The sequence below is a fragment of the Protopterus annectens genome, chromosome 6.part0 (assembly GCF_019279795.1).
Source record: "Protopterus annectens isolate FY-2018-M chromosome 6.part0, PAN1.0, whole genome shotgun sequence".
Lineage (NCBI taxonomy): Eukaryota > Metazoa > Chordata > Ceratodontiformes > Protopteridae > Protopterus > Protopterus annectens.
This window is the reverse complement of record NC_056737.1, coordinates 1,205,438,834-1,205,452,362: the sequence shown is the minus strand read 5'-3', so window position 1 is coordinate 1,205,452,362 and position 13,529 is coordinate 1,205,438,834. Positions and strand designations below refer to the sequence as shown.

The window sequence follows — 13,529 nt, the reverse complement described above, 5'->3', positions numbered from 1 at the left end:
TTCGTTGTGGAAAAAAAAATCGCAGTTCTGACAGTTTGACATTGTAAGCTTTCACTTACATAGGTTTGATTAATCACCGTTTGCTTTTTTAAACATTCAGTGATGTAATATAGACCCATGTGTATGTATGGAGAGAGATGGAGAGAAATTATTTTAATCGAATCACACTGCTGAATTACATATTACTGTACAGATTTGACTGAATTCTCATTTTACAGAATCACATTTAACTCAAAAAATGTTAATACTTTTTTTCAGAGAGAAAAGATCCCCACAACCCCTGTGGATGGATGCTTTTTCACTACACCCTGTAACTTAAATACTAACTCCATAGATAAACAACAGCGGAGAAAAGAGAAAAAACGCACAGTGACTGACATTTTCTTTACAATTTTCAATTATTTATGATACAGTCAAATGAGTTTTCACTCAACTATGTTTTCAGTCACATTTCTTCAGTTGTGAGTCCGTGAAATATTCTATTAAAATTGCTGCTATAGCTATATACTATATGTAGACCCACACACGCATGTAGACATTGCTTCCTGTTCCGTCAGAGTACTGAAATGGGGTAATTGAAAAGTTGTGCAAGTAAAGTTACTACAACAGTACATGTGTGAAAGATCACTGCTGCAGTTGCTAAAGCTGTGCATGGCTTATATCCTATCAAGAATATAACGGCCAGCCAGCTTCTAAAGCTTCAGAGTACCTTCCTCTTGCCCAAACTGTCGGGCAGTTCAACACAGAGAGAGGGAGGCGGAGCCTTGAAAGGACAATGATAGGGGGAAAAAAAAAAAACACACCCTAGTATAAACAACACAGACACACAAAATAAGGGGGATGGAAGGAGGGAGTGGCTTCTGCAACAATGACCATTCAAACATCTACTGTTGTAGCAATTTCAGCTTGCACAACTGTACTATGTTCATCTTGTCGATCACTGCTGCACTAGCCCTAGCTATACGAGTAGGTTACCGTAGCCAACTGTGTTTGGGAAGAGGAAGGAGAATCGAAGCTTGATCTGGACCTAGAGAAGGAATCCAGCTTCTAGTGCTTCGTAAAACTATGTACAGAGGACCATTAGCAGCTTCTAGGATACTTGCCTAATTCAGTACTTTCAAAAAAGCGTAGGTGGAGGAGAAGGAAGGAGGAGTGATAGATTTGTGAAGAGAGATCGTTAAGTGAGGCAGTATCACAAACATAAGTATTGGAATAATGGTTAAGGTGTTCACCTGACAGACACAAGGTAAAGGGTTTAATTCTCATTTTTGATGGGAAATTGACTAGGCTTGGCTAGGTGCCCTTGTGGACCATTTTTAGTACTAACCTATAAGAGAGATTCAGAATTGGTCTCCAAGCATAATCTTCGTTGGGCACTAAAAACACCCTTTAACAAAAGCATTTCCCAACATGGGAAGGAAGAACTGGTTCTATCAGTCCCTGGAACAGTATGTAATGAAAGACAGAAGGAAAAAAAGAATCTGGTCTGATATATGAGGAATATCTTTCTCATAAGGAGGAATATCCTTTCACTGCCATCTGTAACCATGGCGAAGAATCTTCAGAACCCATTTGCCTGAAGCTATCTGATGTCAGAGAAAAATGAAGATTCAGACTCCCAAAGGGAAAAGGGCCGGCCAAGGTGGGGGAAGGGGATTCTGAATCCAGTTTTGAACACATTGCTGAGTTGCCAAAACTGGATAAGGAGTTAGAAGCCCTTAGAAAATTAAAAAAGGGAGGGCAGAATGGATTAGAGATTTCCTGATTTAACTCGCCCATTTCATCACATTTTTTGATCTACAGCAAAGGAATCAAGATGTGAATCTGTATGCAAAAGAGAAAATTAAATCTCATTATTCACATCCTCTTTGGAGGTCTGAAAATACAGCCAGGCCTCCTCGAAACAGTACCAGAGGCCATATCCATGGATGCATTATCAACTGAGCCATACAGACATTGTAAACGGAGAGCAGTGACTAGTACAGTAGAAGAAACTAAATAATTTTAAGCAGATTTTTCCTCGTAAGAAGAAACTGTAGATCAAATATTCCTCATACATTCACAGTTGGTCAGAATAAACATTAACTTTTAAGCCTGACAATTCAAAATTCTGAAATTCAAAGTTAAAGAAGCATACACCATTTTCCCATACCATTCAATAAATCTTCCCATCCTTATCAGCAAGAGTAAGATAGAAATTAACTGTTTAGCATCTCATAAAATCTTAACGACTGTGAAACCTCCATGTACTACCACTGAAAACACTGGCACATTCTGGAAATAGCTTTTAAGAGAGGAATGCTAAAGGGAGAATCGGAAACAGAGGTCTCTTCCAAGTCTGAATCAGAAAACTGAGCAGAAAATCTTTTTCGGTCCCTTCATCTTCCTGATCCAATCCAGAAACTTGAATCTGTTCAGGAAAGGAGGTATTCTCCTTTCTTTTACCAGAAAGCAGTAAATAAGGAGGACCCAAAGACTGAGTAACAGCCTGAACCAGACCCACTAAACTACTTCTGTCTAAGGGAATTTGAAGAGGAATTAGATGCATGTTTAGTTTTCTTTCTTTTTGGCAAAAAATGGAGCCAACAGTATTATAAATGGCAGCAGCATCTTTCCTAGGGATGGGCACAACATTCTGTCAAAACAGGGAAGCCTTCCTTTCTTGTTCCATTTTCCACGATCAGCCCTCTGAGGAAATCCCATCAGCTTCAGATGATGTGGATAACCCCTGGTCCATAGTGGCTGTAGGTGCTATACTGGAGGAGTCTAAGGCAAAAGATGTGGTGTGAGGTGTAACAAATGGCCACAATAGTCATCCACCTGTGGCTGAGGGAAATTGCTAGCCTGCTGTGGTGGCAAAGGCTGTTTCCTTAACTTTTTCTTTTTGTGGCTGGAAAAAGGACAGACTGTTTGCTCTATGGTCAAGCCAAAAATAATGCCTCTTTCCTGAGGGAAAATTAGCAGCAAAGACCAGTAAAAATGTAGTCTTTTAAAGTCACTTTATTCACACACAATAAACTGCAAAGCCCAAAAGTAAAATAAACACAATTTCTTCAGAGAAAAATGTTATTTTCAATACCTTTAAACTGACAAGAAAAGAGTGCTCTTATTTAAAAGCACAGTCCAACCTGGTTGACCGTCCATTAAAACACAAACTCCTAACTTTAATATACCTTTCCTGAAGTGGAAAGTATAGATAGTCAACAAAGATAATTGAATGGAAGCCCCCCCCCCAAAAAAAAAGGGAATTTATCTTCCTAGCAGGCAGTAAAGTTCTGAAGGGCTTGGTGCCTAAACTTGTCTTTTGGTCATCTCAGCTCAAGCTGTCTGACAGTTTGGGCATGTGGAAGGAACCCTGAAGCTTTGGAAGCTGGCCAGCTGTTATATCCTTGGCAGGATATAATCCCATATAGTTAAGGCTACAGCAGCAGTGATCCATATATGAACAGCTGCTTCTCGCCCATCCCGTAGAAACCATGTTAAAACTAATTATGATTTGATGAGATGGGAAATGGGTGGGGTTCAGTTCAGGCAGTTATATACAGATTGTTTACAACTGTGCATGTCAACTATATGGCTAGTAGTTTTGTGTTCCATTTTGTCCGTACACAAACATATTTGTAAAGGATTTTTGATTGCTAGCTATTCTTGCCTTAAGATAGTATGTTAAAGTACACAATGTATGTTATTCTGTGTAAAAAATACATACGTCATTCAACCTGCATATTTCAAGTATGGTTGTACACAATTGATTTGCAGTAATGTAAAACTTTCTTATTGAACTATTTTGTTGAACTCTTGAAATGATGACTGAACCAACTAGGTGTGCTTAAATTAAATTATTTGTATGAATGCAGAATGTTTTACATTGGTGGACTTTCTTTGGTATTATGAAACAGTACTCTGAAGTTTCATACATGGATAAACCATTATGTTCCTGATATAGCATATCCACTTGCCAGTTACTGTTGAGAAAGTTAAATGATCCGTTGGCAGTTTACGAAGGTCTTTTGTTTGGTTAGTCATAGACTAAAGTTGTCATATATTACTTGCACAGCAGAATGAAGCAGAATCTTGTATGAAGAGATTTAAGGGTGTTTTGTCTGGATAGTTGAGTGACCTAGATGTTTAAATCTTGCAGGAAACCGGTTATGGATTTGTTAATATTACTTTGTGGAAAGTACCATTTGAATCCTTCAAGCTATGCCATAGAGCTGATGTCTGCAGACAAGAACCAAGTCCGGTATAAACCCAATACCCTCATTGGAACTCTGGAAGTAGGAACTGTAATTTTAAAGCAAAAAAATGTTGACGACAAAAACAAGAAGCCTACTCCTGTAGCCCCCGAGGTAAGTAAATGTGAAGTTTTAAATAATCTGACAAATATAGCAAAACATTTTATTCCTGCAGTAATTTGTACAAGTATTGTCGCGTCTGATATTTTTAAATGTTAACAGGTAGATGGCGGCCGTAGTTCAGGTGGAGGTTTGATAACAGGAAGATGGCGGCCTTAGTTCAGGTGGAGGTTTGATAACAGGAAGATGGCAGCCTTAGTTCAGGTGGAGGTTTGATAACAGGAAGATGGCGGCCTTAGTTCAGGTGGAGGTTTGATAACAGGAAGATGGCAGCCTTAGTTCAGGTGGAGGTTTGATCGACCTCTTAGTGTAAGAAATCTGGACAAAGCCAGAACTAATGGGGGAGGGGCAAAGGCCCATATTTGGGAACAATTTTTAAATATTGGCCTTAAACTTAGTTGCTGGAATAACAGGTTTTCAGTTTTGCTTTACATTCATATCTGAAAATAAAGTATCTGCCTTTATTTAGTGATTTCAGTCCTCAATGATTTCCAGAAGTCACGTTTAATAATGAACAGCCAAATATGAAACAAAAATCTAAACATTCTGGCGAGTCTGGATAAGTTGACAGGTTTGGTGGTGTGGAGCAGTCTGGCTGCTGACCTTCATGTCTTGGGCATGTCACATTTCCTCGATGTACTTCTGTTGCCTCCTGCTTCATGAATGCTGAAGAAAAATATCCATTTGCAACATGAGCAATGTAAAGAGTACAGTGTAAGAGACACTAAACAAACATCCTTTCTGACATGGTACAGGTTCATCCACTTTAACAGAGGCGCTAGTCAGTTGAATACCTAGGATAATTCGCACAATTTAACTTCACTCCTTCTCCCATAATGTGCTCTGTCTTCTCCCTTTTTCCACATTGTTTGCCGCTGACGCTGAGCAACTTTATACCGTTAAAGATAGGCCCAGGCTATTTTTGTGGTAATGTTGTTTATATAGTTCTCTTATAATGATGATCTCTGTTTTGTGTTTGTGGGGGGTTCATGTTTTAGCTTTGTATTAAATGTACTGCAGTTGATTATTTCAATCGGTCATCTTTGTGGTATTATACTGGAGAGCATATGGGATTGAAGTGCTGAATATCACTGGTATAAAATTCTCCTGCTGGGCCATCATGCCTTTTGTGTTATTTGCCTCAGTCTACGGCATCTAAAAGTGGACTGTAATGTTTGTATTGGGATAGGGCAAATAGCCCTCATAGGCAGGAAAGACCATGCTAAAAGGGTTGCCATTCAGTGGCAGTTGCAACACTTTGCTTTTACAAAACTTATGACCTGCAAAGCCAGGTTTAAACGGGATACGGGATCAATTTATTTTTCTTAGTGTGTCCCCTGTTTCCATCTGAGAAGGGCAAGACTGATAGTACTCCAGGTACTTTGGAGGCTTTGCAAAAAAACCAAAAAGTGCTTTTGGTGTTGGGTGTCTCAGATGTCGACATATTCTCTCAGACAACATGTCATTAGATTTTCTTCAGTGTCTGAGGTTGAAATTTTGTAATATTTTATCGCAAGCCTCATTATTTAGCCTTGTTGCATGTGTGCAGTCCCCCGCCCCATTAAAAATAACTTGGACTTGTATGAGACGACACAGACTGTAATAAAGGTCCAGCTCAGGATGGATGTCATCTCTTCTCCTTTAATATCAAGGACTGTTAGAGGTGGAATGTCAGTATGCAAATACCTCCTAACCCCGTCCCCTTGGGAGACATTTGCTATGAGGCCACCACACCTGCTGTAGGCTGCTTTGTCAGGCCTACCACCTTTGCTACCCTTGGAGCCCACAAGTTCAGCACAGAGTGCTGTTTAGGCCAGAGCTCTGTTGGGACTTTATCACCAATCACAGCATCACTGCTATCAGGTTTCTGAGTGTCTGCGTCTTCAGAGTTTGAGCCCTTGTTTTCGAAGATGACTTTAACATTAGTGCCAGGCTTCCAGGCCTTAGCGTTGTTTCATTCAGTACACAGTCTGTCAACTTCTGTTTGTCCCCCCCAGTTCTGGACACATTGTTGTCAGTGCAAGCCAAACAGATGTCAATGCACCCATCATTGCTAATAGGACAACTGTTCAAACTGACTGTGGAATTGGCCTCCACCAGTAACACCTGCTAATGTGGATCATTAATCCAGTGATCTCATCAGTGGCAGAAGAGATGAAATCTTCTGGTGGGATCAATGCTGTGTCCAGACCTGCTTCATCATCATCATCTTCACATCAGACATCCCCAGTGTACCCTAGAAGTTGTGTAAGCAGGAGCACCTTGACTCTTCATAAAGAGCTCCCCCTGACCACTGATAATTATGTTAGAGGACATTCTTCACTTTCCCCTTGGATGACCCCCAAGTGTGGGGAATTACTGGACATTAAGAAAGGGGTAGTAGCCAGATAGCCCTCTGCTTCCATCTGAAGAAGTCTAATAGGAGGCTTCTCACTTTCTCATGTCTTCTTCCTAGGTAGTTCCATCTGCGGAAAAGATGTTCAAACTTGTGCAGAAAATTTGGTAGGAACCAGACACTGGGGTGCCAATATCAAGGATACTGGACAGGATCCTCTGGCTACCCCAAGGAGTGGGCCAGCTGAGTAGGGTAATGTACTTCATGCTACTAATAAAGCACAGGTGGGTGGATCGTTACAGGTCCTTGATGTTTTGTGTGCTCTATTTTTTTTTTATCCCATGTCATTTCTTTCAGAAATTACTAGGCAGTCTAGGTTCCCAAGTCTTTGGAAAAGCTGCCACACTGTGTTCTTTGGAGTAAATTATTTTCATAGGTATCCAGCATCGCCAAGAGACAGTCTCACAGTGCAGTTGATGGTGCACTGAGACTAGCTGAGTCCTGCTGGTGCAGACATCGCAGTTTGCAGACATACCTGGCTTCAACATCATGATTTTTGTTGAGAGTTTCAAGGTATCGCTCGCCATCACCTTCAAAGGTACTTCCTCTTTAGGTAGCTTCAATATGAAGGCGGAAGTGAAAAAAAGTAGTAAAGTAGTGAGAGGCACACACAAACCCTCATGGTCGTGTTGCCACTCCTCACAAACGTTCTCACAAAATCATGAAAGTGCTAGGAAATTGTTTTGAAAAAGCCAACAGAACTTATTCTGGAATTCTGACAGAGCTCAGGAGAAATGTGGTGGTTTGTAGAATGGAATGGACACCACCTTAGAAATAGACACAGTAAGTATAGGCAGGGAGTTCAGAAGCCCCAAGCCCAGGTCTTGGTCACAGAACCCCTGAGGGAGTTGGTTTAATTAGTTCCACTCTGGCAGGATTCGAGGGTTGAGCAACAAGCATTTTTATATTTTGTTTTGGTTTGTAAGTACATCTGGTATTGGTATCAGATAGCTGATTATCTTGCCTCATCCAAGTCATATATGTGCAGCTGGTTATGTGCTGACATCTAGTATCGATAGCATGTACTTACAAATTCTGAGATTAGAGAGCATGTTACACTAAAATATCTATTGCTTAATTAGAAGTGTTTTTTAGAAATAAAGCTGGTTAATTAGAACAAAAGAAGTCACTTCTTTAAATATTTGTTGTAAACTTGGCAGTGCCTGTTTAAGTATGCTGTAGGCTTTCCTATCTTTATATAGAAATATGTGTGTATATATTCCTACTGTAGCATGTAGAATGTTTGTAGCAACACAGAGTCTAAATCTGCTTGCAAATTTAAAGCCACATTGTAATAGCAGAATGTTTTTGTGATGTGTGTGTGCATATATATAGATGTTTAATTATATAACAACACTGCTTTTATTCATTACAGCAAACAATACGACTAGTTATCAATTACAAGAAGTCACAGAAAACAGTAGTAAGGGTTAGTCCACGGGTACCTTTGCAAGAGCTGATACCTGCCATCTGTGAAAAGTGTGACTTTGACCCAAAATACACTGTGTTGCTGAAAGACTACCAGTCACAGGAAGTTCTTGATTTAACAAAACCTCTTAATGACCTTGGCTTAAAGGAGATCTATGCAGCGGATACACGCAGAGGTATGACATTACTATTTAATTTAGTGTTTTGTGTGATATGGCTTGTTGTGGTAGAGTTACCAGGGCTTGGTCTTTGTGCATAGAAATTGAAATATTAGCTCTCTGTTTGAGCTGACATTTTAGCTGTGTGGCATAGAGCACAATTTACCCTTTTACATCTGGGTTTCATTAATGTATGTTACCTTACTGTGTACAAAATTGTGTTTCTTCAAAGGGAATTTGAAAGTGCCCTTTAGTGCACAAGTCATAAAATGTCAGACAAAATACTCACTGAAAAAAATGGAGCAGGGTTCATATTCTAATGAAATGCTTGGATAATTTAAGGACCAAATAAAAATGGACAATCCACTCTCCAGTCACTAATAATGATGGATAATGTTCTTGTAGTGATCACTCGCACCTGACTAAGTGTTTCTGTGGGAACTGGATTTTTTTTTTAACATTTCCTAAGAATTCTTCATTTAAAGCAAATGTAAATGAGATTAATCTTGCATTCTGGGAATTCTAGAATAATTTATACAGCATTCATTTTAAGGAGTGTATCCTGAAACAGTTCCAACAAGTAGCATAAATTTTAGGGATGAAATGCAAGTCTTTTTGTTCATGTAGATTGAATTGTCTGTCATACTGACCACCTCTGTTTAGGAAATGTTTGCGTTTCAATGCATCATAACTTTTGATGTTCTTCATTCCACATTGCTGCAGTCCTAACTATTGGGTAGTCCGCTGTCCAGTCGGCCCGAATACCAAAGTATATGGCTGACGTCGGTCAGGGCGCATTAGACTGACGTCAGTACGTCAGGGTACTAATGCGCATGACCGACGTCATATCCTCAGTCTTTTTTGCCGCATGGTCCGATGCAGAAGCAGTTTTGCGAGTGCAGGTTGGCGTTCTGAAATTTTCTGAAGTCGGAGTTTCAGACCGAATCAAAGTTGGCTAAGTACCCGTTGGGAACATTTTGTTTTTCTTGCCTCAGTATTTAACCGGATGTCAGAAAAAGTGAATAACTGTATTTCTTGTGGGAAACAGATACCTCATAGGGATTACCATACCTTGTGTATACCTTGTTTAGGGCCTGAGCACAACGTTGTTGGATGCCGCTCTTGTGCTAGATTTAACAAACGCACTATTAAGAGACGGTTAGACTGTGCCAGGTTAGTGTTTGGGAAGCGTTGTAATTATAAAATGCCATCGGATGCTCCGACGCCCGCTTCATCCAAAAAGCGCAAGGACAAAACAGCGAAGCCTAGGGTTGATGAACCGGCAGTCCCGGACGTCGGTTCTTTAGAAGGCTCAGTGGAGCCAGAGGTTTTGCCAGGAGTTTCTTTGGAGTCTCAGGCAGAGACTTTACTGTTACAGGATGTGCCTTCTCAGGAGGTAGGCCAGGCTGAGGGGGCTTCTCAGGTAACTGTTCTTCCCTCTCTTCCCAAGGTAGTTAGAGCCTCTCCTTCTGTTTCCAAAACTTCTTTGAGAGGTAGGCCAAGTTTAGCTTCAGTGTCTCCTAGCACTTCAGGTTCTGTGCCTAAGAAACATATGCTTAAAATGGCAGAAGATTTGATTACTATGATTAGAGGTTCTATGCCCCCTCCTGATAAGAGGCCTAGGGTGGAACCTGAGTTTGAGAGTTTTGAACAGTGTTCAGAGGCTTCTGAGTCTTCTGCGGAAGACTTGCAGGAGTATCCTCCTTATTCTGATTCTGATGTGGATGATTCCACTCCTACAGCTTCTCCTCCTGAGGATTTTTCATTTTCAGAGACTCTGCATTCCATGAGGGAGCACTTTAAATGGGAAGGCCAAGATTACTCTGATTCCAGGAAAAGGCTTAGGAATTCTTGTTTTACCCCAGCATAGGCCCTTAGCTATACCTCCTGTGTTGAATGTGGTGGAAGATGTTTTGCAGAGGCTTCCTGAACCCTGATTCTTTGCCTCCTGCTCCTGTTAAACCTGATAGGTACTATAGGGTGCCTGAAGCTCATAAGTATCTTTTAAGAGTCCTAGGGCAGACCCGAAACTGTTTCTCAGGGACCTAAAGGTGTTAAGGCCTCTGTTGTTAAAAACCCTGTTCCCACTGATAAAGAGGCAAGGGCTTTGGATAGATGGGGAAAGAAAGTGTATACTTCTTCCACTTTAGCCATGAGGCGTTGAATTGTCAGTTTCACATGCTAAAATATCAAAATTATCTCCTTTCACAATTGAAATCTAAGGTGGATGCTTTGGCGGAAGGTATTGAGTGTAAAGAGTTGCTGGATTTAGTTCATGTGTCTGAACAAGTGGGTAAGCATTCTTTGCAATGTGGTTTTGATGCTGTACAGGCCTCCTCGAGGGTGGCTGCCACTAGTTCTGTTCTTCGCAGGCATGCCTGGTTGAGGGATCAGAATTTAGCTGAGCATGTTAAGACAAGGATTTTGGATGCTCCTTTACAGTCTGATGTGTTGTTTGGTTCGCCTGTGGAAGCAGTTTTAAAGAAAATGGAGGACAAAGCTAAGTCTATGCAAACTGTTAAAGATTTTTGCAGGTGCAGCCACCGAAGTTTAGTAGAAATTGGCCTACTAAGGGATGGACATATCCTGCTTATGATTCCCAGTCTAGGGGTAGGTCTAGACGTGGTAGGGGCAGAGCTCAAGGTTCTTTTAGGCCTAGAACAGGAGTTCACCTGCTCAGACTTCTGGTGAGGGCAGGGGTCAGTCCTTTCGTAAACAGACCCAATGACCTGCCTTTTCAGCTGCCAGTAGATTCTCGTCTGGCAGCTCCTTTGGGAGGGAGACTGTCTCTTTTCAAAGAAAATTGGGATTTAATTACTCAAGACAGATGGGTGTTGGATATCATTCACCACGGTTACAGGTTTTATTTCCATACATTGCCCCTTTCAAAGGCATGCCAGATGTTCCTCCTCCACAAAGGAAAGAGGCTCACAAGCAAATTTCTCTGTTACTCCAAATAGGGGCCATTCAGCCAGTCCCTGTATCAGAAAGGGGCCTAGGATTTTATTCTCGCCTGTTCCTAGTACCAAAGAAGGGGAACACGTGGAGACCAATTTTGGATTTGTCTATCCTCAACACTTATCTGGACATTCCCAAGTTCAAGATGTTGACGTTACAACAGCTTTTACCTCTGCTGGGCAAAGATCACTGGATGGTAACTTTAGATCTCAAGGAAGCTTACCTTCATGTGCCTATAAGACTAAGTTGCAGGAAGTATCTGCGTTTTCGAGCTGGAAATTCTCATTATCAGTTCTCTGCATTGCCCTTTGGCTTATCTACTGCGCCCAGAGTATTCACAAAGGTTCTGGCTCCAGTGATAGCTTACTTCAGGCTACAAGGAATTCAAATCTATCCTTACTTGGACGACTGCCTGATTCTGGCTCAAGAAAAGGAAGACCTTCTACAGCATCTGGAATATGTTATAGCAGTGCTAAGATGCCTAGGGTATTCTGTGAACGAAATAAAGTCCAGTCTAGTACCCTCTCAAGACATGTGCTTTCTGGGTGTGAGACTGGATACAGCAGCCCAGATGGCCTTTTAACCCCGGACAAACAAAAGAGTCTATCCCTTTACTTCCATCAACTATCTCATCAGTCCGTGCTGACTGCAAGGACAGTCCTTCAAGCATTAGGGTTCATGGCGTCTTGTATTCTGGTGCTTCCCAATGCCAAACTGCATATGAGGAAGCTGCAATGGTATCTCAAAAAATGTATGGACACAGCACTGCCAGGATTTGGACACTGTCATTCAAATAATACCTTGCCTTCAAAAAGAATTTTTGTGGTGGGCTCAGGAATGTCACCTAAACAAGGGACTCTCTGTGACCCGGCCAGAGGCGAGTCAGATTTTAACGACAGATGCCTCGGACATTGCTTGGGGAGCTCATCTAAATGGAAAGTGGATACAAGACAAGTGGCCTGCCAGACTACAGCATCTACATATCAACATGAAGGAGATGTTAGCAGTCCAGTTTGCATTAATGGCTTTCAAGGAGTTACTTCTTCCAGGGCAGGTGTTGATTCTAACAGACAACACAACTGTCATGTGGTACATCAACAAACAAGGGGAACACATTCTTATCCTCTATGCAGGCAAGCAATGATTTTATGGGAGACTGCGCTCAGCTTGCAACTAACTCTTCAGGCAAGGTTTCTGCCGGAGCACAGAACTCCTTAGCAGATGTGTTAAGCAGACAAATCATGGATCCCCACAGTGGAAACTGGATCTTCATGTATTTCAGAAATTGACAGTGTCATGGGGAACTCCAGACATAGATCTGTTCGCTTCTCCACTAAACCACCAGCTGCCAAAGTTTTGCACAAAGGGGTTTCATCACACAGCTTGGAAAGTGGATGCTCTTTCTTTCAGTTGGAAAAATCTTCATGTGTATGCCTTTCCACCTCTGCCTCTTCTTCCAAAGGTGCTCTTAAAGGTCAGACAAGACAAGCCAAGGATGATTTTAATAGCTCCAGATTGGCCTCGGCAACACTGGTACCCACTACTAAGGAGTCTGGTAAGGAAGCCTCCATGGCCTTTACCTTTGATTCCACATCTGTTATCTCAGAAGGGCGGTCATCTGCTCAATGTCAAGCTTCACTCTCTTCATCTAACAGCCTGGCATATTCTGTGTTGAAACACAGCAGGTCTCAACTTCCTCAACAAGTTTTAAATGTGATTATGGAAGCTAGAAGACCTAGTACAAGGAAAGTGTGCAGAAAAATGGAAGAGATTTTTATTTTGGAGTACAGCAAAGAATTTGGAGATTTCTGAGCCTAATTTGAGTGTGGCTCTTCAATATCTTACTGAGTTATTGGACAAAGGTTTGTCCTTCTCTTCCATTAAGATTCATGCTGCAGCAATTTCAGCTCACTATGATTGTGACCCACCATTGTTTTCGCAGCCTTTGTTCAAGCAGTTTCTTAGAGGGGCAAAGAATATAAGACCCCCGTAGAGCTCCTACTCCTGCTTGGGATCTCAATTTTGTGTTGGAAAAACTTACTCTACAACCTTTTGAGCCTGTGGCTACTGCTGAATTGAAATACTTGTCATGGAAGACTGCTTTTCTGTTGGCTATTACTTCTGCAAGAAGGGTGTCTGAGTTGCAGGCCCTTATGGCAGTAGAGCCCTTTTGATTTTCCATAAGGATAGGGTATCATTACGTACTAATCCTTCCTTTATGCCTAAGGTGGTTTC

The 13,529-nt window shown here is 41.3% G+C and overlaps 1 protein-coding gene across 4 annotated transcripts in view; it reads left to right on the top strand.

Moving 5' to 3' along the window:
• The window catches only part of COBLL1 (cordon-bleu WH2 repeat protein like 1), a 1,696,088-nt gene that overhangs the window by 1,166,388 nt on the left and 516,171 nt on the right, over window positions 1-13,529 (top strand). For all 4 annotated transcript variants that reach the window (XM_044074828.1, XM_044074831.1, XM_044074829.1 and 1 more), the window contains exons 3-4: window positions 4,142-4,349; window positions 8,126-8,354. In XM_044074828.1, coding sequence (XP_043930763.1) covers window positions 4,142-4,349; window positions 8,126-8,354 — 437 coding nt within the window. The remainder of the gene's footprint in view (window positions 1-4,141; window positions 4,350-8,125; window positions 8,355-13,529) is intronic.